The sequence below is a fragment of the Erithacus rubecula genome (genome assembly GCF_903797595.1).
Source record: "Erithacus rubecula genome assembly, chromosome: 6".
NCBI lineage: Eukaryota > Metazoa > Chordata > Aves > Passeriformes > Muscicapidae > Erithacus > Erithacus rubecula.
The window spans coordinates 21,898,598-21,920,929 of record NC_136688.1 but is presented as its reverse complement, the minus strand read 5'-3'; the positions used below and the strand labels follow the sequence as shown (position 1 = coordinate 21,920,929).

At 47.4% G+C, this 22,332-nt stretch overlaps 1 protein-coding gene across 5 annotated transcripts in view; it reads right to left on the bottom strand.

Moving 5' to 3' along the window:
- PRDM11 (PR/SET domain 11) overlaps positions 1 to 22,052 on the bottom strand; it is a 47,197-nt gene extending 25,145 nt beyond the window's left edge. For 2 of the 5 annotated variants that reach the window (XM_079308492.1, XM_079308497.1), the window contains exons 1-5: positions 21,519 to 21,930; positions 4,290 to 4,408; positions 3,804 to 3,907; positions 2,706 to 2,968; positions 1,850 to 1,917 (exon numbers count right to left, since the gene is read on the bottom strand). In XM_079308492.1, the coding sequence (XP_079164618.1) occupies positions 1,850 to 1,917; positions 2,706 to 2,968; positions 3,804 to 3,907; positions 4,290 to 4,405 (551 nt within the window). In that variant the 5' untranslated portion in view covers positions 4,406 to 4,408; positions 21,519 to 21,930. The other 3 variants (XM_079308494.1, XM_079308493.1, XM_079308495.1) reach the window with 3 other exon arrangements.
- Between the last annotated feature and the right edge of the window lie 280 nt (positions 22,053 to 22,332).

Sequence of the window (22,332 nt, the reverse complement as noted above, 5' to 3'; positions counted from 1 at the left end):
TTCAAACAATAGAACAATAGCCAGATCTACAAGAAGAGAGAGGAGTCAGCCCAAGCTGCCCTCCCATGCCATACCCACCTACCCAGAAGGTGAGTAGATCTGCTTTGCAAAGCACTCCATCTGTGAGTGATAGCAAAGAGCACCATCTGAAAAACAAAAAGAGCGCTGTCTACAGCGTCCTGGAAGTCAAGCGTGGTTTCTGTGTGTGATCTCGGTGTCAGGTGATGTTCTATTGAACACACCTTAGTCTAAAAAATGCCAATAAACACAATAAAGGCTTTTTGAGGACTTCTATTGCCACTTGAACTGTCAGTCAGACTCTACATAATATTACTGGTCATAAGCACTTTTCAAGAGTAAAATCAGAAAGGTCAGTAAGACCAGTATAGCCTGCAGAGACCCCTTGATACACTCTTCCCTTGAGGGGTCACAAACATCCCCTTTCCCCAAAGCCATAACCCCCATGCCTTACAAGGCTGTACACATGGCCCAAACCACACTCACACTGAGACTGAACCATGGCAAATACAAGTTTAGTCAAAAATAATCTGCTCTTTGGTGTTAGGACCACAAGTAGTACCTACTTAAATCCAAACATCAAGCTCAAGTTCATGGTGGTAGGAAGAAGAGCTCATCATAGAATTTTTGCTTTCCAAGACTGTGTTGCCCCGGCTTTGCTACAAAGATCCAGATCTATGTAGATTTTTGAACATTGCATTCTTTACTTCTAGATATATGTCTACCTACCTACCTCTTCATTGTACCACTGCTTCTTTTTGAAGTGATGACTCCAGCCTCAGCCCTGGTCTAGTATTTTATCTCATCCAGCAGTGAACAACAGCTGGAATCCTTACAGAAAAATGAAATCCTTTGCTGAACTTTAGGAACATAAATGCCAGAACAGATGCTATCCATGTGAAGACTGGAATGGCCAAAAGTGATGCAAAACCAGATATGACCAGTTAGGTTAATCTTGCATTTACCTCTACTTCATGCTTTTTATTCCCTTAATGAAGGACAACTGAAAATCCTGGACATCCAGGCCAGCAAACCAGGTAATCCCATGCTGCTTTACTCTCTTAGGAAATGCCTTCTTGATAACAACTGCTTCCAAAGCTCCCCGCAGAAGCAGGACTGGCCTCACCATGCAGCAAAGCCCCGTTTTGGTGCCTCACCACACATACAAGGGCTCGGTGAGCTATGTTTGCAGACACAGATATGCCCATAGTTGAGCACTGTTCCCTGTCCCCCCTTCTGCTGCAGAGCAGAGCAGAGCAGAGCAGAGCAGAGCCAGCGGCGCTGCCGGCAGAGGGAGCGCAAGCACGCAGCTCTGCTTCAGCCACCCAGCTCACCCTGCTCTCACAGCACAGCTGGCACTGCATGAAACTGCACACAGAAAGGAAAAAAAACACCTATTCCAGTAGCTGTCTAATGAGTAGGGACAAAAAAAAAACAAAACCAAACAGAATCAAGTGTTACCTTGGGGATAACGCAAAGCATTTTGCAAATATTTGAACATAACATATAAAAATGAGTAAAAGAATGGAGTGAGACCTGTCAGTGCTTGGAAGAGTGGATAAATAGGATCATCTTTAACATACTTCCCCATTCCAGAAAAAACAATCCTCCATATACATATCCTTGTCTTTTTTTAAACCCTTTCTTTGAATCTGACATCAAAGATACTCATATTACAATAAATACTGAAAGAGTTAAAGTACAGCATTTGCAAAATGGGAGGTGACATATTGGTTTGGATTTCCAACACACCAAACAATAAGGAGTATTTGATGGCCTCTCTCTGGAAGACAGAATCCCTAGAGGGAAGGCAGAAGAGAACTGGACTCACCTCATCCAGTTTGCTTTGGTTTCATCTGTCCCATCAATGGATTTGTAGCGGTTGTTCTTATCAACGATCTGTGGAACAAGAGAAAGGATGCAGCACAGTCAACCAGCTGCTCCAGGTAGGAGAAGGTCTATGAATCTCAAATCACTGCTTCAGTTCTGGCTGTAAGTCATGGTGTGAAACCCTATGCTGTGAATCTCAGCTCTCCCAGTACTACAGGCTGCTGACCTGGAGCGCATAGAGACCACTCTGAACTGACTGACAGGCATTTTTCTATGTACAAATATCTGTAACTATGGATGCAGCTGACAAAATCATTAACAATCTGGGGATTTAAAAGATTAACTCCCCTTCTGGGACAGGACTGAGACAGACAGAAAAGTGTGAAGAGCACTTCATATCAGCAGCTGTCAATTTTTTCCTTAATAATAACTCAAGACCTACATTGAAATTCTCATAATTATTAACATGTTGATTCAGTGGCCTCTCTATCTCATATGCTAAGCAAGTCGTGTAGTATGAGGGGAAAAAAGTTTTGGTGCTGGAATCTGAATGTAGATCAGTTCCTGATGGAATGGATCTCTTTTCTGGCCTCTTAGCCACCTCCTCTGCTCAGGCAGGTTGTGAGGGAGTGCTAGAGGTCCATGAGAGAGCTCTGTAATCTCTATATCATCTATGCATACCCTTCAGCTGCTAATATTTACAGCAGATCAATACTGATGTAGTGCCCATGTGGCTAGCAGAAGACCTTCAAGAGAAGGGGAGGCACAGCTAAGGTTTGGTTCCACAGGCCCGTGACTCCCCCAGCTCTGAGCTGCATGGCTGAGGTGTCACTTGGTTGGGGAAACTTGTCACTCACCAGCCACGAGAAGAATCCTGCAGACCTGTCCTGGCTAGAGATCTGCCCCTCATAGGGCCCAAAGATGTGACCTTTGGGGATCACCTCGTTCATGCAGCGCACGTCGTTCTCCCCACTGGGCTCTTTAACCACCTCCATTCCGGGCGGGATGGTCAGCGCTGCCCGCTCCGGAATGCCAACGGGCACGGGGGTGTCAGACACGAACACTGGGGGGCCATGGTTTGGGCACTCATCCACAAAGTACTCCTGGCAGGACTCACAGACTGCAGATGGGAAGGAAACAGGGGTCAGGCAGGGCACACATGATGCACAGCACTCAGGACAGCTCCCTGTCCCAGCTGAGCCCCTTCCCTACTGCCTACACAGATGCTTCTCTGGCTGCTCCCTTGTTCTGCCACGCCTCTCAACAAGGGCTCAGCCCCAACCCACCCTTTCCCCTGCACCGGTGTGAGCCCTGGTGCCCTGCATGCATTTGCTGAATACACACGGAAAGACCCCATCACCACCTGCAGAGACACAGGCTGAGGGCTCCCTGCACATCCCTGGTTAGCAGCAAGTCCTCCAGCCAAAAGGTCTGATTCCCCAGAGGGGAGCTAAAACAAGCATCCCTGAAAACAAATACTCTCATCATATAGCCTTCATTCTATGCTTGGGAGAGACAGCATTCCAGGCACCTGTCCTGTGTCCACACAGAGATGCAGGTCTACCAGTTGATAATCTGTAGATATGCCAACATAAATGACACCAGTTTTCTTTCCAGAATATGAAGGAAAGAGTTGTCATCTGCCCAATGCTCCCTTTGCAATTTCTGAATTCAAGTCGTTGAGTTTTCCAGACACTTGGGATTTTCCAATGCCCATTTTCATGTTTACAGCTTGCTTTCCTCCTACCTCCCTACTTCTGCCTAGGCCCTTCATGGACAAGCTGCTTTTGTGCAACAATTTCCCTACCAACCATGCCAGTCTTTTCAGGTGACAATGTGTTGTATTTCTTGTCCCTGGCTTTTTTTTTCCCCTGCTTCCTGCTCCAAACTGACAGGGAAGACCAAAATCTACACAAGTAGCAGTAGTGCTTTCCCCTCACTCACAAGACACTTACACCAGAAATCCACTTGCTGAAAACTCTTGGTCATGATTACATCCCGCTTCCCTTTCAGTTTCTTGGGTTCCATCTCCATGGACTGTGGGTCAGGCCTTCCAGAGCTGAGGAGGGAACAACAGAAGGATGATGTTAACCTAGCAAGATGCTGGTACTGCACACAGAGAGAAGCTGAAGCAATGGGGCAGGATCAACTCCTTCAGTCTCACAACTGTAACACAGAAATAACTAAACTTGCCACCCAACCTGCCAAAAGCTGATATATCAGATCCTCAAGGCTAAAGCCCACAGCAAAAAGTGGCTTCAGCTAGAGTAGGTGCACATGAGTAGGTGAACACCCCTGTCAAACACCCCAAGGCAGACCTCACAAGGAAGAGCTTTAATAACTTCAGGCAGCTCAATTATATTGCTCAAAACCACTTTTAAGCTGGGAGGTAGGTGGAGAGAAGGGGTTAGAGCACATCAGACCAAAGCTCAGCCACATACCAAGGCTGTCCATACTCCTGGTCCTGGTGTGGAGAGCAGGCTTCTGTTTTTATTGTCACCATCTCCCCTAGGGAAGCCTGGGTCTGGATCAAACAGTCCTTCAAGTTCTCACTCATGTTCTGAAAAAGAATGAAGGAAGGGAACAGAAATATGAGTAGCTGAGAAAGGACAACCTTGCTCCCCAAGGAAGCACAGCCTTCTCCCCTAGGCCAGGATGCAGCCAGCAGATCAGGCTCCCTCCAGCACCAGAGCTGCCATCACACACCAGGGCACCCACACGTGCATGTGGAAACCTCTTCCTGCACTGAGGAGGGGAGAGCAGTTCAGCTGCAGGTCAGGTGAAGAGCATGAGACACCACAGAGCAACCTGAGGCATGGAGAATCTGAACTATGCCTCACAGAGCCCATTAAAACACACATGGGATTTCCAACTGCACATGGAATTTAAGAGTGATGGGTGTGGATATTATGGGAACATGGAGCACCACTACCTCAGAACAGGTCTTTGGGGGCAGAAGGACAAGAAAGAGGAATGCAGATTGGGGTACTGAACCAGGACCTACCTACAAACATTACATATGCCAGTGTCCATCTGGGACCAGAGTCCAGTGTACTACTGCAGAAAGAGCCTTCCCTGTGCTCTGGACACCTTGATGAACAGGTAAGTGCCTACAGTGCCCTTTGGGACTCCACCAAGATTGCACAAATCACACTCCTGATCTTCCTTTGCAGCAGCCAGAGCTGAGCCCCACGGCCCTTCTGGCATGCAAGGCTGCCCCAGTGAACATACCTCTCCCTCTGCTCAATACAAGAGCCAGGAGGCACTTCACAGAATCATCAATCACTTACTGATGTTTAAGGACAGCAAGCTCCAAAACAGCAATGTTTCCCTCCCCCTCCCGGCACGGGGTGGTGCTGAAGAGAAAATATAGATATGTCAAGTGATAATTATTTGGAATGGATTTAATTTAGATTTTTGGAAGGGCCACTAAGCATAAGAGCATCTCAGCTTGAGAAAAGGAATAAATTAAGAGTGCTGCTCATCTCTTCATTTGCATTCATCTTAAAACTTCTTCTAAGGCACACAAATTGTCTGCACACAGGTACCACACCACACAGGTACCACACCAGATCAGACTGATTTCATAGCTGCTCAGCCCAAATCCCCTGATTCCATGTCCACTGCCCAATGACATGCTGCTGTGCTGCATACTTGCAGGGCTGACACAGGGGCCTCTGCAGCTCATCAGACCACTTCTGTCAGGGAAACTGGTAGAAGAGCCCATCCCCATCGTGACTTGGCTCAGGGCATTTCTAAATTCATGTTCTAATGTCCCAAACCCCTGAAGACAGGAATTTTCTTATTCCACACATGCTTGTACAGGCCTGAACACCATGGAAGTCTGGTGTGCATTTCTGCCCTATTTACCACAAGAAGGAATGCCATTCCCAACCTCTCTGGCTCTTCTTTGTGCCAGGGGACAAACAATTCCTTTTTCCAATTGAACATCTCACATGCCAATGTGCAGCCTGAAGGATGTTTATCAAGCCTTTATCAAGAACTGTTACTTAATACTCATACAGTGGTCTGAAAGCAAAGCCTCAGTGTAAATACAACTAGACACATGCAAACACATGCACTTTAAAGCCTTTACAGGATGTCCAAAACAAGGCACATTTTCTTTCAGAATTACCACAGCCATTCAGAAGGAAAGTGATAGTAATGCCAAAGAAGGGCTCATTATTTTGGCAGGCTGAGTCCCTTGTCTGCGCTCTCTGGAGCAAGAGGAAAGTTCTGCAGTCCTCTCCCCATGCACCAGCCAGTGCTGCAATCAGGGCCTACCTGCCCTTCTCAGAGAAGAAAAAGTCTTTTCTGCAAAGTAAAGCAGCTGAAGATGGAGAAAGCTTGAGGTGTGGGAAAATGTTAAGAGACAGGAAGTGCTGTCCCAGAGCTGGTTAGCTGTGGGGGCTGCATTGTCACAGGAAAGGTGGATGCTGGCTGGGGGGGCAGTCAGGACAACCACGTGTTCTGGAAGCCTGGCAGACAGGACACCTGGAGTTAAAACACCCATATCCCCCAATCATACAGTAGCAAGAGATGCACACATTTGCTTCTGAAGATAAAATGACTTCTTTCCTACTGTTGCCCCATAGTGTCTCTTACAGAGTGAGAAAAACCCTGTGATGACACAGTCTGACCTCCTGCCAAGGAAGGTCACTCTGCTTCCTTCAGTTCTGCTTAAGCTACTGCATAGCTCCAAACAAAGTGGGGGAAAAAAAAGAAAGAAACACTGCATTTACTTTACACACAAAGATCTATACAGCTTTCACTGTATAGCACATTATGCAGCCCTCCCCTCTCCTGGTCCTCCCTGAACTCCCTCCAACTTATCAGCAACATTCCTGTGCAGCACACTGGCAGGAGCAGCACCTTGCACTGAGATAACGCCCTCAGTGCCCCTGCTCAGGATTGCTGCATTTGCATCCAAGTGCTGCATTTACTTTCTGGTCACTGTGCCCAGCTGGCTCTGTTTTCAGCTGGGGCTCTGTTTTCAGTGAACCACCATGCTGCTCTAAGAGCCCTTGCTCCTGCAGCAGCTCCCAGGCCACCACCACACATCCTGCCAGCCCTGCCACCTGCTCTGAGAGTAGGTGACTGCTCTGAGTGTCACACAACTCCTTGTTGTCTCACCCAGCACACAAACAACCCCAAGCTCACCACTAACACCTCTTTTCACTACTTATGACTTGCCCAGATTTTATGTTGCCTACAAACATAATCCAAATTAACTTTCTGCTTTGCCACCCAGAACACCAACAATCTTACAATCAAGAGAATAATCTAGGCAGCAAATGACCTTTAAGATCATCGTGTCCAACATAAATCTAGCTCTGCCAAGTCTACCACTAAATCATACAATAATTTAGGCTGGAAATGACCTTTAAAATCATCAAGTCCAACCATGAACTTAGCATTGCCAAGTCCACCACTAAACCATATGCCTAAGTGCCATAGCTACACGTCTTTTAAATACCTCCCAGGGTTGGGGACTCAGCTATTTCCCTAAGCAATTTGTTTTAAAGCTTGATAACTCTTTTGCAATTTCCAGTCTAAATTTACCCTGGTGCAACCTGAAGGCATTTCTTCTCATCCTATCACTTGTTAATAGGGAGAAGAGACCGATTTCTGCCTCTTGATTAGCATTGAGCCAAAAAAAACAAACACTCCCAGCTGAGACTACTACACTTCCAGAAGTGGGGGTTCTTTTGTTGTCACACTGCGACCCTTTATTTAGTCAGGTCTTCTTTTGTGCACTGAATCACAGAATGGCTTGGGTTGGCAGGGACCTCAAAGATCATCTAGTTCCAACCCCACTGCAGAGACAACATCCCTGGACCAAGTTGCTCCAGATAACATCCAATTTGGCCTTGAACATTTCCAGAGATGGGGCAGCCACACCTTCTCTGTGTTCCAGTGCCATATCACCCCCACAGTAAAGAAATTTTTTCTAGTATCTAATCCAAATCTACCCTCTTTCAGTTTAAAGCCATTTCCCCTTGTCCTATTGCCACAGGCCCAGCTAAAAAGTTGGTCCCCACTTTCTTAAAAGCTCCCTTCAAGTACTGAAAGGCAGCAATCAGGTCTCCCTGGAGCCTTCTCATGTCCAGGCTGAACAATCCCAAGTGTCTCAGCCTGTCTTCACAGGAGGGGTGCTCCAGCCCCCAGATCATCTTCACAGCCCTGCCTCGTCTGGACTCACTCCAGCAGTGCATGTGTGACACACTGAATCATCCCACCTATTTATTGCCATGACTTGTTGCACAACTTCAGTGCATTAACATGCTAGGCTTACTAACAGTTTTACCTTTATCAAGTAAAATTATAGCAACAACAGAAAATCATACTTTGCTAGAAAAGAACGATTTAAAAAAACCTGTACAGACTGATTATTACAATACCCCCTTAAATCATGACCAATCTGATCCATATCAGCTTTTACATTATTTTACTGGAAGTGAACATCAAACTGTGAAAAGCCTAGTTTAATTTGCCCACTTAAACTTGAAATTGGCCTGCTTGCTTATGAGTAACACACAACATTTTTTTAAGTCTAACTCATTATGCATGGTTTTTTAAAAAATTATTTTTAAATTAGCATTTATGGCTCAGAGAGCACTGCTCAGCCAGGGCTTTTAAAATTCCTGGACTTAAATAAGCCAGAATAGCAAACTTTAAAATGTACTGCTGTAGTAGCTAATTTCCCAAGCTACTGCTACAGCAGCCAGCATTACACTGCTGCTGTAACTGGTACCACCTTCTAGCTTTTCTTCCAGGAAAGAAACATGACATTTCTCCAGGTCCAGACCCCAGCAGATGACTGTGCTTTTAGCACTCTTTCAGCTTCTGATGTATTCAAAGTGGTGTTTAATTTTTTGTAATTTCACTGCTCATTAGTTTCTCTTTCTTGCCATTTCTTCTCCTCCTTTAGCTTTCCACAGCTACAAGAGTCTAGTTCACATTCTGCAGTTTTTACTCCCTCCAATTCATTGTTTTGAGGTTTTCTTGGCAGTTTTTCTAACAGTGTTTGTTCTAGCACCTAAACATGAAGAGCCTCTGAAGATTTCAGACAATGTGGAGAAGCACCATGTAAGCATTAGCACAGCAGGCTCCCCGGTTACTGCTGAGGGAATTCCCAGGGGATACCTGGCCTCACCTGTGTGTCCCTGTGCCCACCAGGACATTTAGCCCCCCAGTGTTATGTTCAGTGGGCACACAGCCTACTGCAATGTCCCAGCAGCATGTCAGCAAGGCCAATCCCTCAGTAAGAGGGATGCTGTGATGGCCCAGGCACTGTTTGCACACAACACCAAGGGCTTTGGACAGCAAAGGCAGCTGTGCACAGTGGTCCTCAGCAAATCCAGGACATCAGCATGACTGCTACAAAGCCCAAAAGGCATTCCTGGATCATCCCTGGATTCACATGTAGTGCCACATAACCTCTTCAGCTTTCTTTACAAAGTAGGCAAGGACCTGTCACGTTTGTGCATGACACATGTCAACATCTCCAGTGGCTTTGCCATATTGCCCAAAACCAGGGAAGGAGAAAACACAAGAACATCTGAGCTGTTAATCTCTAATGCAGGAAGAAAACTCAAAATGAGGTTAAGCATGAACGAACCTGTGAATTCCTGTCCTTAAGTATGCTGCCTTTATCACTGCCCCTCTTGTAGTTATTAGTTAACAGTCACAGGCTCTTATCTGCATGGATCAGCCTCCAAAACAGAGCTTTAATTTTACATTTTACTGGCAGGTTTCCCAGACTGGGACATTCCTTCATGTGAAACAGCCATATAGGAATCCATCCCCTCCTCAACACACAGCTCCTTCACTCAGCTTCTCACTGCTGGCCTTCTGGAGGTCATCCCCTCTTCTTTTAAGGCAGATGTTGCATAGCTTGTACCACATTTTAAAGTGCAGACCCATGGACATGAGCTCGTACACTTTTTCTACAGTTGCATATTATTATCAGAAATAGTAATCCAGAACAGTCAGCTACTGACAAGCTGAGAACAGGGAATAAAGCACAGCATTCAAGGCTCTGAGCTGCCCCCCATACAGCCATGGAAGACCCAGGCTGACCATTCTTCCTAAGATGAAGGCCTTTACCAAGGTCCTCAGCCATGCCAACCACTTCAAGTCACTTCATTAAGTATCAGCTGGCTATGCAGCACATGCATACAGCCAGCACAAACTCTGAAAGATCAAAGATCCCACAAATAAGAGGGAGAGCCACTTTGCTCAGAGGAGGAGCACTGTCCACAGTCAGAGAGAAGCCAATGCTCCACTGGGAGAATTGCTTTCACCTAGCCAGTTGCCACAGCACTTTCTCCACAAAGTACATTTCTGTGCACGAAGCAGTGGAGCAGTGTCCCAGCACAGCAAAGGCTGGTGGCAGCAGGACAAGCCCCCATGACCTGCCTCCCAGCCTGCTGCAAGGCCAGGGCTCTTCTCTGATGGCCAAAGAGCAAGGCTGAGTGCAGCCAGCACACCTGGCAACAAGCTGAAGCAGTCACAAATTCCAGCTTAATTAGTGAAAATTATATGACATGCACGATGTAGGATTTGAGCAGCTGTGACCAGGACTTGTTTAACTCATTGTCAATCACCCCACTACACTCACCAGTCATAAATTCACCAGAAGTATGAAATATTTTGCTTGAGTTTCAAATTCTGAAAACACTGAAGGAGGTCAGGACTACAAGAACGATACCTGGAAACACCACGAGTTTTTCTGCAGCTTTCTGAAGAAGCTTGGAGAGCAAGCTTCAAAACCACAAGATTTAAACTTGTTTTACAGCAGGGAAGGCTGAGAGCTACTAGTGGTTTCAACTTGCCCAAGACCAACAAATGATATGACAAACAGGATAGGGCACCACTACATCAAATTCCCACTGCCATTCTTACTGCAGACAAGTTGGGAACAGGGAAATTCCAGTTTGCCAACCTGGAACTCCTCCTGTAGTCTCAAATGAATTCGAGATGAGTACACAATGTTACTCTTATACAGTTCATTGGTACAACATGTTAAACCCTTCATGATCTGCTTCATGACAGACACGTTTCAGAGGAGAAAGAAGACAGAAAATCTCTGAAATAACAACCCCTGAACCAGTCTTAAGTTTGTCTTATGATGGCTTCTAGTGAAGATGATAACTGATTCTACTGATAACTTTACAAGACTTGTCATAAAATTCTGTGTTGTGGTCTCAGAGCATTTGCCCTCTGTTGATCTCAGAGCAGGAAAGGATCCATGTGCTGGTCTATGCACTGTCATGGATCAGCACAGCCTTTGCAAAGCAGGCATTACTCAATCCAACTTCTCCATGTTAAATGTTGAATAAGGACTCAAACAAGCAGGATGTTGACAATGTAGCATTCCCATGCAGCCTAAAAGCCTCTAGAACAGTGCAACATGCCACACAACCGAGGAGGTACTTACTGCAGCTGAAAGAATACATAAGTGACTTGCATTTTTAAAATACATGGAAACTTCACATTTTTCCTGTAATCAGCTCCCTGCATTGATCTCACAGATTCACAGTTTAAGGGTAGAAATGAGAATTAGGACAATCTGACTGACTCCCTGTACGTCCCACTCCTTTTCTTTTAGCCTACAAAAAGGACAAAACCTCCATCTGAGACTAGCAAGAGGAAGAGAAGCCAACATTTCATGAGTTCATGTCAATTTTTAATCCCCACCACAGGCAAGTCATATGTGATTCTTTTTAATTCTGGGCACCAGGCAACAATTCTTTCAAAGGGTCCTGGAATCTGATGGGAAAGGCTGAAATACCCAGCATGCTGAGACATTGAGCAACTGGAAAGAATTGCTTCCCAGGTTAATGGCTGCAATAAACCTCACCATCTTTGGTCAGAACTGCCAGTTGCCCTTCTTTGCCTTTGGTTTCAACATAAATATATACCTACATTTATAAAGTTAAAACAAACAGACACAAAACCCCAGTACTAAAACTAGATGTTATTTCACCATTTCTCTCCCTAAGGACAGAATAAGAGTACAACTAAGTGGCAGCTGTAAGCCTTCTTGCTTAAGACACTAGTGAAAGGTGTTTGGATAGCAATAGTGATAAGCACTGAATAAAACCACATACATAGCAGAGCCCTGGATATCTACCCATGCAGTATCTTCTCAGCTTTCCAACAATTTGTATCTTCTGTGTAACTCTTCCAATTTTCTCTGTATTACTTCAAGATGCTGGCACTAGAAAGCCACAGATGTAAGACTGAGTCTGAAGTAAATATAAGGTTTACAGACACAAAATGACCTCCTCACCCTGATTCATCAGCACCCTGTTTGTGTCCAAAATCATGGTTGCCTTTTCCAGCTAGGACCTGGCACAGAAAGCTCCCCAGAGCCGCCTGCCCATTCTGATCCCCATGTTCTCACATGGCTCAGGACACAGCCTCCCTTCACAGATCACGTTCAGGACATGCCTTTCCAGCTTCATAAATCTCCACTTGTCTGCATGAAAATGACTCAGTTTCAATAACCTCATTTACCAAACAAACTGCATTACACCGTCCTGCCCCTATCAACAGCTACAATTCACCAAACATGTTTCATCTACACATTTTGCCAGTGATGAGTCATGTCTTCTTCTGCATCACTGAGTAAGTGTCAGGCAGAACTGGCTTCTCCCTTCCCCTTATCTGAACAGAAGGGTCATCAAGTCTACTTTGAAAACACAGCCTCCACATATCATGTTGCAGAGACTCTTCTGTAAAATGATCAAGCTCTAGCTTAAAATAGCTGGATTATTTGCTCCCCTCGTCTAAGATGGCAATGCCAGAACCGTGATCTTTTGATGCTGAAAAGATATTTTCTACATTCATCTTAAAGTTAATCCTCAAACAGCTGATTTATTAGTGTGCCAGTACTGTCCTTTAGCTTAGAGTATCCTTCATCCTCCTTACTGTTTATAATGCCACTTCAGTTTATTTATTGGGTGCTGGTTCTATCAATCACTACCTTCACTTCCTAAGCCACATATATTTTATTGATATTCTCTGACATTGGATATTAATGGGGTTCTCACACACAGAGTTAGCTGCCTTTTATATGTAAATATATATCACATCTAGAGACGTCTCTTTAAGCCAACAGTAAGCTTCTCAAAGAATAAAAACAGACCTTTTTAAGAAGTACAAAACACTTTCCATGACACCAATTTTCAGGCATGAATAACTTCACATTAACCCAGGATTGGAGTCATGCTACCCAGCTTATATTTTCCTGGGCCATGCACTTAGCAATTCTCAAAACTGTCCCAACACGATCACTCATTCAGTCCCTTGCATTTGCTGCGATCCACCAAGAGTGATTACAAGAGAACATGAGCAAGCAAGAGACCTCCTCTCATTCACCTAGCACTCACTATATTTCAAGGGAATGTGGTTTTTTCCTTAGCACAGCTGCCAGCAAAACTGCTCACTGACAGGACCACACGCTACTCAACTCCCATGTGGGTCCCTGGATCCCGACTTGCATAGTGCTCAACTTCTGGATAATGAACTTATCCTTCCCTTGCTGCTGGCCTAGCTGGCAGCCACAACGACACTCAAGGGCACACAGCTCAACAAAGGGAAGCAGAGATGTGAATTTACTGCCCAAATGACCTTTTACTCTCATTCATGGACAGACAAAAAAACTGGAGAGAAGAAGGTAGGCACATGACAGGCTGGGCCACTGTCACACTCCTGCTCTTCTGCTGTGCTGAGAGAGGGAAAAGACACTGGAGTGCCTCTAATGTTTTATAAAGCAAGTGCAGAAAATTCAAGATGCCCTGGTCAGGTTCTGCCTGCATCACTGTGCACCTGGGACCCTGCCACATAGCACTGAGCATCTGCCTGCCATCCCCACTGCCCACAGTGGGGCACGTGCACCCAGAACACCCCTGCACCTGTGCAGCCTGGTCAGCCTCAAAATTTTTGTGGGTGAGCAACACTAGTGATTCATGTATTTCAACAATGATGGAGGTGAAAAGGGAAAGGGAAGGGAAGGCATGGGGGTGGGCAGGAAGCAAACCCCAGACATTAGTTTCTAAATAGCAGATGTGGCTATTCTGGCTAGTAAACTTCCACTTTAATTTCTAACCCACAGAGATGGGAAATGATTCATGAAAAATCAACAGGATAAAATTAGCTGGAAGGCAGAGATAATTCATGCAACCTAACCGTCATGGGCTGAAGTGCCAGCACTACCTGGCATTTCAGCCTCCAGTGCCCTTCAGTCACTGGCACCTGGCCAGCAACCAGCTCTACATGTATTTCCTTAGTGTCAAAATTAGCCCCTCTGAAAGCACATCCATCTTCTAACAAGACAGCCTTTCACTCAACATGTTTCCAGAAGTTGCAGCTTTTCCTTTCTTTCAAAAAGACAGATTACCTGCAGTGTGCTTTTTCTTCAACTGGTGAATGCTTAGTGGTGTCAGAAGACCAAATGGATGGACATGTCTGCAAGCCACAGCAAAGCTATGCACTAAAACTGCCCCAACAACTCAGAAAACTCAGTGCATTTTGCCAGAGCTCCCTTTTCCTGCACCAAACCAACACCACACTCAACAGCAACGACCGAGCTCTGGTCTGCCCTTACACACACTGTAAGACTGCTGCTAAATTCTGTCAGGAATCACAAAACACGATTTCACTTTTGATAAAGTCACATGACAGAAAGTTTCTTGAGCAGACTGTATCACTTATAAATCACAACCCAAAGCTCTTTATCCCAAAGGCTGAGGAGAAACTTCCACTCCTCCAAGAGACCTCTGGACTTCAAGGAGGCACTCGGTTACTGAACAATGCCCCCTCCCACTACCCAACTCAAAAGCTTCAAGAATCAAACCTAACATTGTAATGCCTCTGGAGCACCAACAACTCTAGGCAGGCAGTTTCAGGCACACAGGAATCCCCATTCCACTGAGATTTATGAGTACAGATGTAAAATAAAGCTAAAATCCTGCTTAGGCACCATTTATATAGTTGGTGCCTGTTTCTGTCCTGAATGTTACAGGACTGTTCCTCTGTTTGTTACAATGGTTTCACTCTACTTGGACTTCAGGACACAGCACGCAGCTCCTTTCTTTTTACTTGTTCAGCAAAAAGGGAAAGAGTATGCAGGAGAAAATGAGAAGGTAGGAGCAGATCTTACTTTCATTTGTTCCCAAAATTCTGACAAACTATCTCAGTCCTTTAAAAGCACTACTAAACACAGCAGGAAAGTGAGAACACATCATCTGCTCCACAAAATGCAGTGGAAGCAAAAGCAAGAGCAGTATTTATTTCTCCTCATTTGTACCCTCTTGCAGGCCATTAGGAAGATAAGATCTCACAGCACAACAGACATTATTCAGAGCTGGTAAATCTGTCTACAGGTTAGGGACTCATGTTACATGGCTTGGATGAGCAGTGGTTGAGCATGGGTCACACCGACCCCCTTTTCCTTGGGGCAGGCAGCAGTCCAGATACTCCCAGAGTCAGATCTGCCAAGAAACCAGATATCCGTGTGCTGAATTCACCACCACCACAATTTGATCTGCACATTCCCTTCCATACAGAGAGAAGGGTATTCAGACACTGTATATTCCAACACAGCTAACTAGAAGAAAAATTCTAGCAAGAGCCAAGAGCTTCTGGTGTATACATGCAACCTTAAGTGCATCTTCTACATAAAGATACTGGGTTGCACAGAAATACCTGGTCCTTTACACTATGGATACTTATAGAACACTGATTAGCAGAATTAGCATGGAAAGAGCCCAAGAATTTGTTCAATTCCAGTTCAAAAAGCAGAGGGACCACGTCAGAATAACTTCATATGTGCAAGTCACTAAGGGACTACAAACATTCACCAACTATCCTAGAAGAATTAAAAATCAACATCTCAACACCTGACTAGGAATGAGACTTGGCTAAAAAAACACCCAGCCAATCACCAGTTAACTCCATTACAGCTGGAAAGGACACATTAGCATCTGTCTCAGCACATCCAGGAGATGCAATCAGCAGATCTGCTGTTCTGGAGGTACCATCTTTGCAACAGCAATGCAGCATAAGATGGTGGGACTTTGCACTGAAGATCAGGCACCTCTACACCCACACAGCAGCCCTTGACTACCTGAGTGAGCATTTTCAAGGAAAAAAGCAACTTACAAACATACCACCCATAATAATATTGTCTTTATAATCACAAAGGGAACAGAAAATTAGTAATTTAAAAGCTTCTAGTCTTCAAAAGCAGATTAAACTAATTTGATATTAGAAAAGATAATTGGCAAGTCTAGGTGTGAAACATGACAACTATAGAACATATTTTATTGCTTCTGTGTCATCAGTATTGATTTTTCCATCAGTCAGATTCCAAGTGTTTTCATTAATTTTCCCTGCATTGATAAAAGGACTGGATTCTGCAAACTCTGGCGTATTTAGCATTCTCATTAGCATTTCCAAGTCAAAGAAGGCAGCAGACCACATGAAGTACTCCAGCAGCATTGGAGGAAAAGAAATTTAAAAACCCAAACAACAGCAAATCCCCTTAATATAGACAGACATGAGGAAGTCAAGGTTTGTAAAAATGAAAGGTGTACAGAGGAACATACTGGGTCAAACTTAGGACATCTTTCAAGGAAGATGCTGTGAACACTTAGTGTTGAGTCTGCAGGACTTCCAGTTTGAAGGACCATCCAGCTTATTATGATGCAGTTTACATGAGACATTTTTGAAATAAAGCTTCATTGTACTAAAAAAAGGAATGCACTGGAAATTATTTCATATTGATAATCAGCCTGCAAATGACTGATGGGCCTGACTAGTATCAGCTCCAATTAGTGACCTTCAACACTCTGGAAGGGTGTTAGTGGAGGACCAGTGGAGCTGTGTGCCCCAGATGCCCTGATCCCTAGTCAGGAGCTGGGAGCCAGTGCCCTGCAGCCCACAGAGATGACCTGGCCCAGGGACCAGCACAGGATGCTCAGTGCCTCAGGGCAGCTAATTACAGCAACCCCAGAGCTGCCACGTGAGATAATCCCCCTCATCACCTCCCATGAACTGTTGCCACTCTGTCCTTAGACATCCCCCACTACCCACAGCCAGGTCTCCGTGGGCAGAAGGCAGCCCCAGCTGAGAGCAGCACAGGCAGCAAGGTGAGGCTGGGAGTGGCAGCCCCAGCAGGGCTTGATGCCAAGACTTTAGAACAGCGGTCCCTCCTCTGGGACAAGTCACTACAGGCGAAGCAAAACTAGGCTTGCTGAAAAGCCAAAGCCTAAGGAAAGGAGAAGAAAGGGGGCAGTGAAAGGAAGCCATTTATCAGAGCATGCTCAAATTGGACAGCTTGGCTTATGACAGACCCTTCTGACGGGCCCCTTACTGAGGGCAGTCCCCGAGCAAGGGACGGCACTGAAACAGTTCTGCAGTACGCATTACTGACTGACTGCCGGAGGCTGCCAGCTGCTGCAGCTTAAACCTTAAACTGTAGCTATAACGCTTTTACCTTCTGACTGCAGAGGAACTGCTCTGAGCCACTCTACTGCCAGAGTACTGCCCCCAGCCTTGCAGAGACAAGTGCCCTTTCAGCAACAGCTCCGAAGGATTCAGGCCATCCTGCCCCCACACATGGAGTGATGACCAAGAAACACAACAGCAAAGCTTCAAGTGACAGTACTTTTAATTGTCTGTCTCTGCAGAAACATATGTTCTTGCACTTATGTGAAAAGCTCGGGATGGAAGTTGGAAAAATGCCTGTGCCACCTTCACTTCTAGCTGAACTTCAAAGCCTATGTGCTGAGGACAGTGACCAGACTGCTAAAATATCACAAGGAAAATGTGATTCTAGCTGCCCAAGTCAAATTTTTCTCCTTCAACACTGATTTTTTCATCTCAATTCTCCCACTCTTTTCTATCAGTATTGTCCTTCATGTGGTGGATATTATAAAGAAAAACTTCTCCAACACAGAACTTGTGTTGCCCACCTCATCAGGTTTCTCCTCCATCCACCATGGCTGCCTCTACCTTTCAAAGATGCCACAGGACAGCTCTATTTTCCATTGTTCTTTGGCCTCTTGTACCTGAAAAATTTTTCCCTTTCTGAAGCACTTTTCCCTCATCTTCTTTCTGAGGATGACATACAGAGTGACACAAGTCTCTCACCGTGTCCTCTGCTTTTCTTGAGGTGGTTGGACTTGCTACTGGAACCCACTTGCTCAGACACGTTTAACTAGCAGGAATTCCTGAAAAGCCACATTTCACTATGTAGGTTTAGAAAGAACATTTCTCTAGAGGTTTTATTTTAAAACACCTTTGGTTGCAGAGAAGGGAGAAGAGAAAACCCTGTGAAATTAAACTCTTCTTTATCCCACTACTGCAGAGGAGTCAGTACAAGAGGAAGCACTAAAACTGTCGCTAACTCTGGTCCAAGAGACTTCATCCTCTGCAAGAGAGCCTGAGGCAGGAGTGCTTACAGACAGGCTCACCATGAGAAACACCAGGAGCATGGCAAGGGGTGAAGCAGGGAGCAGCAGAGCAGCACCCCACAGCAGGGCTGCCCAGCTGCAGGCCAGCAGGAATCCTGCCACCTGCTCAATGCCAGTGGATCCTGCACATCCTGAATCCCCTCCACCAGCTACGCCTGTGCCTCAAGCAGCTCTCAGCCCCCCGGTCTGAAGGGTCTGTGCTCAGGTGAGAGAACTCATCAGACAACTCAGCACTGATGCAAGAATATACATCAAGCAAGCCCTGATGCCCATCCAGCTGACTCCAGATTTCTTAAAACACCAGAAAGCTGCCATGCAAACTAAAAATTAAAGTGGTGTTTGCCTGCTTTGGCTTTACTCAGGAAAATCACATGTGTCAGATACACATACTGACAGTGCAGAGGAGGCATGAGAAGTTCCTACCTGCACTCATTCCACTGGAAACAAAAGACATTACTTCTCACTGGTACCCAGTCTTGTATCTTCAGATCAAGTTTTAACAGCTTATTTCTTTGTTCTGGAAGTCCCCAAGTTAACCTATAGCATTACTATTTGATTTTATCAAACAAAAAACAAACACAAACCATTTTGTCTTTGGAACTACATTTAGTTTCTCCACGCAAATTTTCATATCCATGTAACACCACTGAATTGGCAATAATGATTTTAAATACACTGCACCAAATGTCACAAATATTAGGCAGCATTTTAAGAGCTCTGAAAGTGGCTTAGCAGCACTTACAGATGAACCAGCAAGAGACAGACCCTGCTAACAGCAACTTTAAGAATAAAGAACTAGGCAAAAGCATATACTTCTCTTGCATAAATGGATACAGGAAAAAAAAAAAAAAACAACTTAAAACCCCACAACTCCACTTGGGAATTAACCAGCATGAGAAAAAAAGATATGAAAAGAAAAGAGTATTAAAAAATAACACAGAAGGATAAAGTACTCTCTATAAAAAGACCAAAGACTTGTCTTGCCTGGGCTTGTATTTCTCATTAATATACACACTTTGATTCCTGACTCAGAGTGGCAACTTCCACTCACCACAATCCCTGTATCCCCTGATCACAAAGCCAGCCTGCTGCAATGCAGGAGCCCTCCTGCAGTGTTCACAACCTTTACACTGCTCCTAGCAATGTGAAGCAGTTCCATCACTTTCCAGCAAGGAATACAAGCAACAAGCTGCCCCCATCCCAGTAAGATGGACCTTGCTTCAGTTCACAAAAAACAGGTTTTAAAGAAGTCCTTGCTTTTGCCATTATTATTTAAAACCAGCTATTACCCTCACAATTCTCTTCCCGTTTACTTGTTACAAAAGTACAAGTAATTGCCATCAGTGATCAACAAGGCTCACAATGAGAACCCCCCTAAACTACACCAGAGAGCACCATGCTTCATGCATGGTCCACAAAGATGCTAGAGGAACACAGGGCAGTATCCCAAAACCAGAGAGCTCTGCACCAAAGCCAGCACTGAGTCAGGAGGCCCAGGACCTCCTTCATGCTCACAAACAGCTGGAAGGAGCAGCAGCCTTTGACATGACTCCTGTGCAGGAGGGAACAACAACTTGCCCTGGTCCTGATAATCCATGCTGCAGTGAGACCAGTAAATTCAGCATTTAGCCAAGAGTCAAACTCTGGCATCTCCCATGGCTACCTCAAATACCCCTGGTGAGTGGCTCCAGCAGCCAACCCCTCCTTTGCTAACACAGTCCGTGGCCACACCATTGGAGCTCTTTGCAGGCTGCATGCACTTCAAGAGCTCCACATCACCCAGCCCTGTGCTAAACTACTCCTTCTAGAGCAAGGAGCACCTTTGGTCCAAAAGCATCCCTTGCAATAAGCAAACACCCATCATCTCAATGTTTTTGTTTCTGACTGAAGCTTGCACTTGAAAAGCAAAAGCACATAATCCTTATGAGTTATGCTTGTCTGTTGTGGGGTTTATACACAATTCATTAGAAAGTCAGGACACTCATTTCCCTTTCCACTTTCACTGTTAATAATCTTGGTCATTAGGCAAACGGAAATCTAGGGGACGTGAAGCCCAGCCCAGCAGCAAGCTTGTGCTCTGCCAGTCTCACAGGGAGTTAAACCTTGCTGGCAAGACCAGATCCAAGGGGCTGATGGATATTTTGGGCTGAGGCTCCTTTGCTGCTCAACAAACCGCTGCACGCACCTGCAGTGCTGGAAAACAATCCTATCTTACGGTTAGGTTGGTATTTTTTTAAGCTGGTTCTGCCAGTTCTCCTCCCACTAATGAGAGGCATTAATCACAGGAAAAAGAGGAAGCAACACTGAGCCAACAGTTTTGCCCACAGGCCAGTTTTTTTTGTTTTGTTTTTTTTCTTTCAGGGATTTGAAAAGGGACTCTGGAGGCATCTTCCATTTACCTCTGAAATATATGCGATATAGGACCACTTGCAAAAAAACTTGAGAAATTTTGTAAGTTGGAAAAAACCAAAACACAAAAAAACCCTAACGCAGAGAGGGAAGAAGTCCCAAGAATGTGCCCCTGGAGCTTTTCTGCGCGAGTTAAGCGCGCATCCCGGGTGAGCCGCAAGGGAGCTCTGCCTGGCACTGGGCACGGGGTGCGGACGGTGCTGCAGGCGGGTGCCCGTGTCCCGGGGGTTCCCGTGTCCCGAAGGGTCCCCGTGTTCCCGGGGGTTCCCGTGTCCCGCAGGGTCCCCATAACCCAGGGGTTCCCGTGTCCCGGGGGTCCCCGTGTCCCGCAGGGTCCCCGTGTCCCGGGGTGCTGGCCGTGCCGGTGCCGGTGCCGCCGCCGCCCCGTTGGCCGGCGGCCCCGCCCCGCGTTCCAATGTGGCGCCCGCCCGCCCCCGTTGGGCGCCCATTGGCCGGCGGCCGCGTCAGTCGCGGCGCGGCTGGCGGGGCGGGGGGGCCGGGCGGGCGCAGCCGCGGCGCGGGCGGGAGCGGCGCGGCGGGAGCGGCGGGGCCGGGCCGGGCCCCGCGCAGCCCGCCCCGAGCGGGGAAAAGCGGCGCGGGCGGGGAACGGGGCTGGGGGGGGAGGGCGATACCTGTGCCCGCGGGTCTTCGCCGCCGCCCCGCCCGCTGCGGGCACCCCTCGGCCGGACCTCCCCCCCGGGCTGGGACGGGTTTCCCCCCCGCGCTCCGCAGCCATTTTCGTGGCCACCTTGGCTACCAGCGAGGCTGACTCACCTCGGCGCTGCGGGCGCGGGGAGCCCGCCTCGGCGTCGGGGGCCCGCTCCGCCCGGGAGGGGCGGGGGGAGCCCGGCTGGCTGCGCCCTCCCACCCCGCCGGCCCCGCTGGCTAGTCCCAGGCGAGGACGGCTCCCGGGGCCGGGCCGGGCTCGGCGGAGGCGGCGGCGGCGGCTCCCTCCCTCCCGGCCGTGACCACCATCTTATTAGCACAGGAAATGACATGGAGAACGGAAGAGAGGGGCGTTCGGGGGCCGAGCCCGGGGACCCCCCGAACCGGGGGGAGGCGCCGCCGGCCCGCCCGGCCCGGCCCGGCCCGGCCAGCCGAGGCTCTCCCGGGGCCGCGGCATTCCCGCTTTCCTTCCGAATACCCGCGGTGGGAAAAGAGGAGGGGGAAGAAAATAATAAAAAACAAACCCCAAAAGCCGCGTACAGCGAGGGGGGGGGCAAAACCACCAAAAGCCAAGCGCAGAAGAAGCCGAGCAAGCCCAAACCGCCCGCGGTTGCCGCCTCCTGCTCCGGAGCCTGCGAGCCGCGCGCGGAGCCGCCGGCGATCAGCGCCCGCGGCCGGCCGGGGGCCCGGGGGGTCCGCGGGACAAACCGCCGGCGGCCGCGGGCACCGCGCGGGGGAGCCGCCGGCCGGGGCCCGTCCGGGGCGCACCTGCCCGCCGAGCCGCCGGGGACACGGCCGGCCCCCGCGCCCTCGGGGCCGCCCCGCCGGGACGGCGGCCAGGCGTGACCCCCGCCCGGCCGTGCCCGGGGCTCCCCCGCCGGCCGCGGCCAGGGGCGCCGTTCTGCCGGTGCCCCCGCGCCTC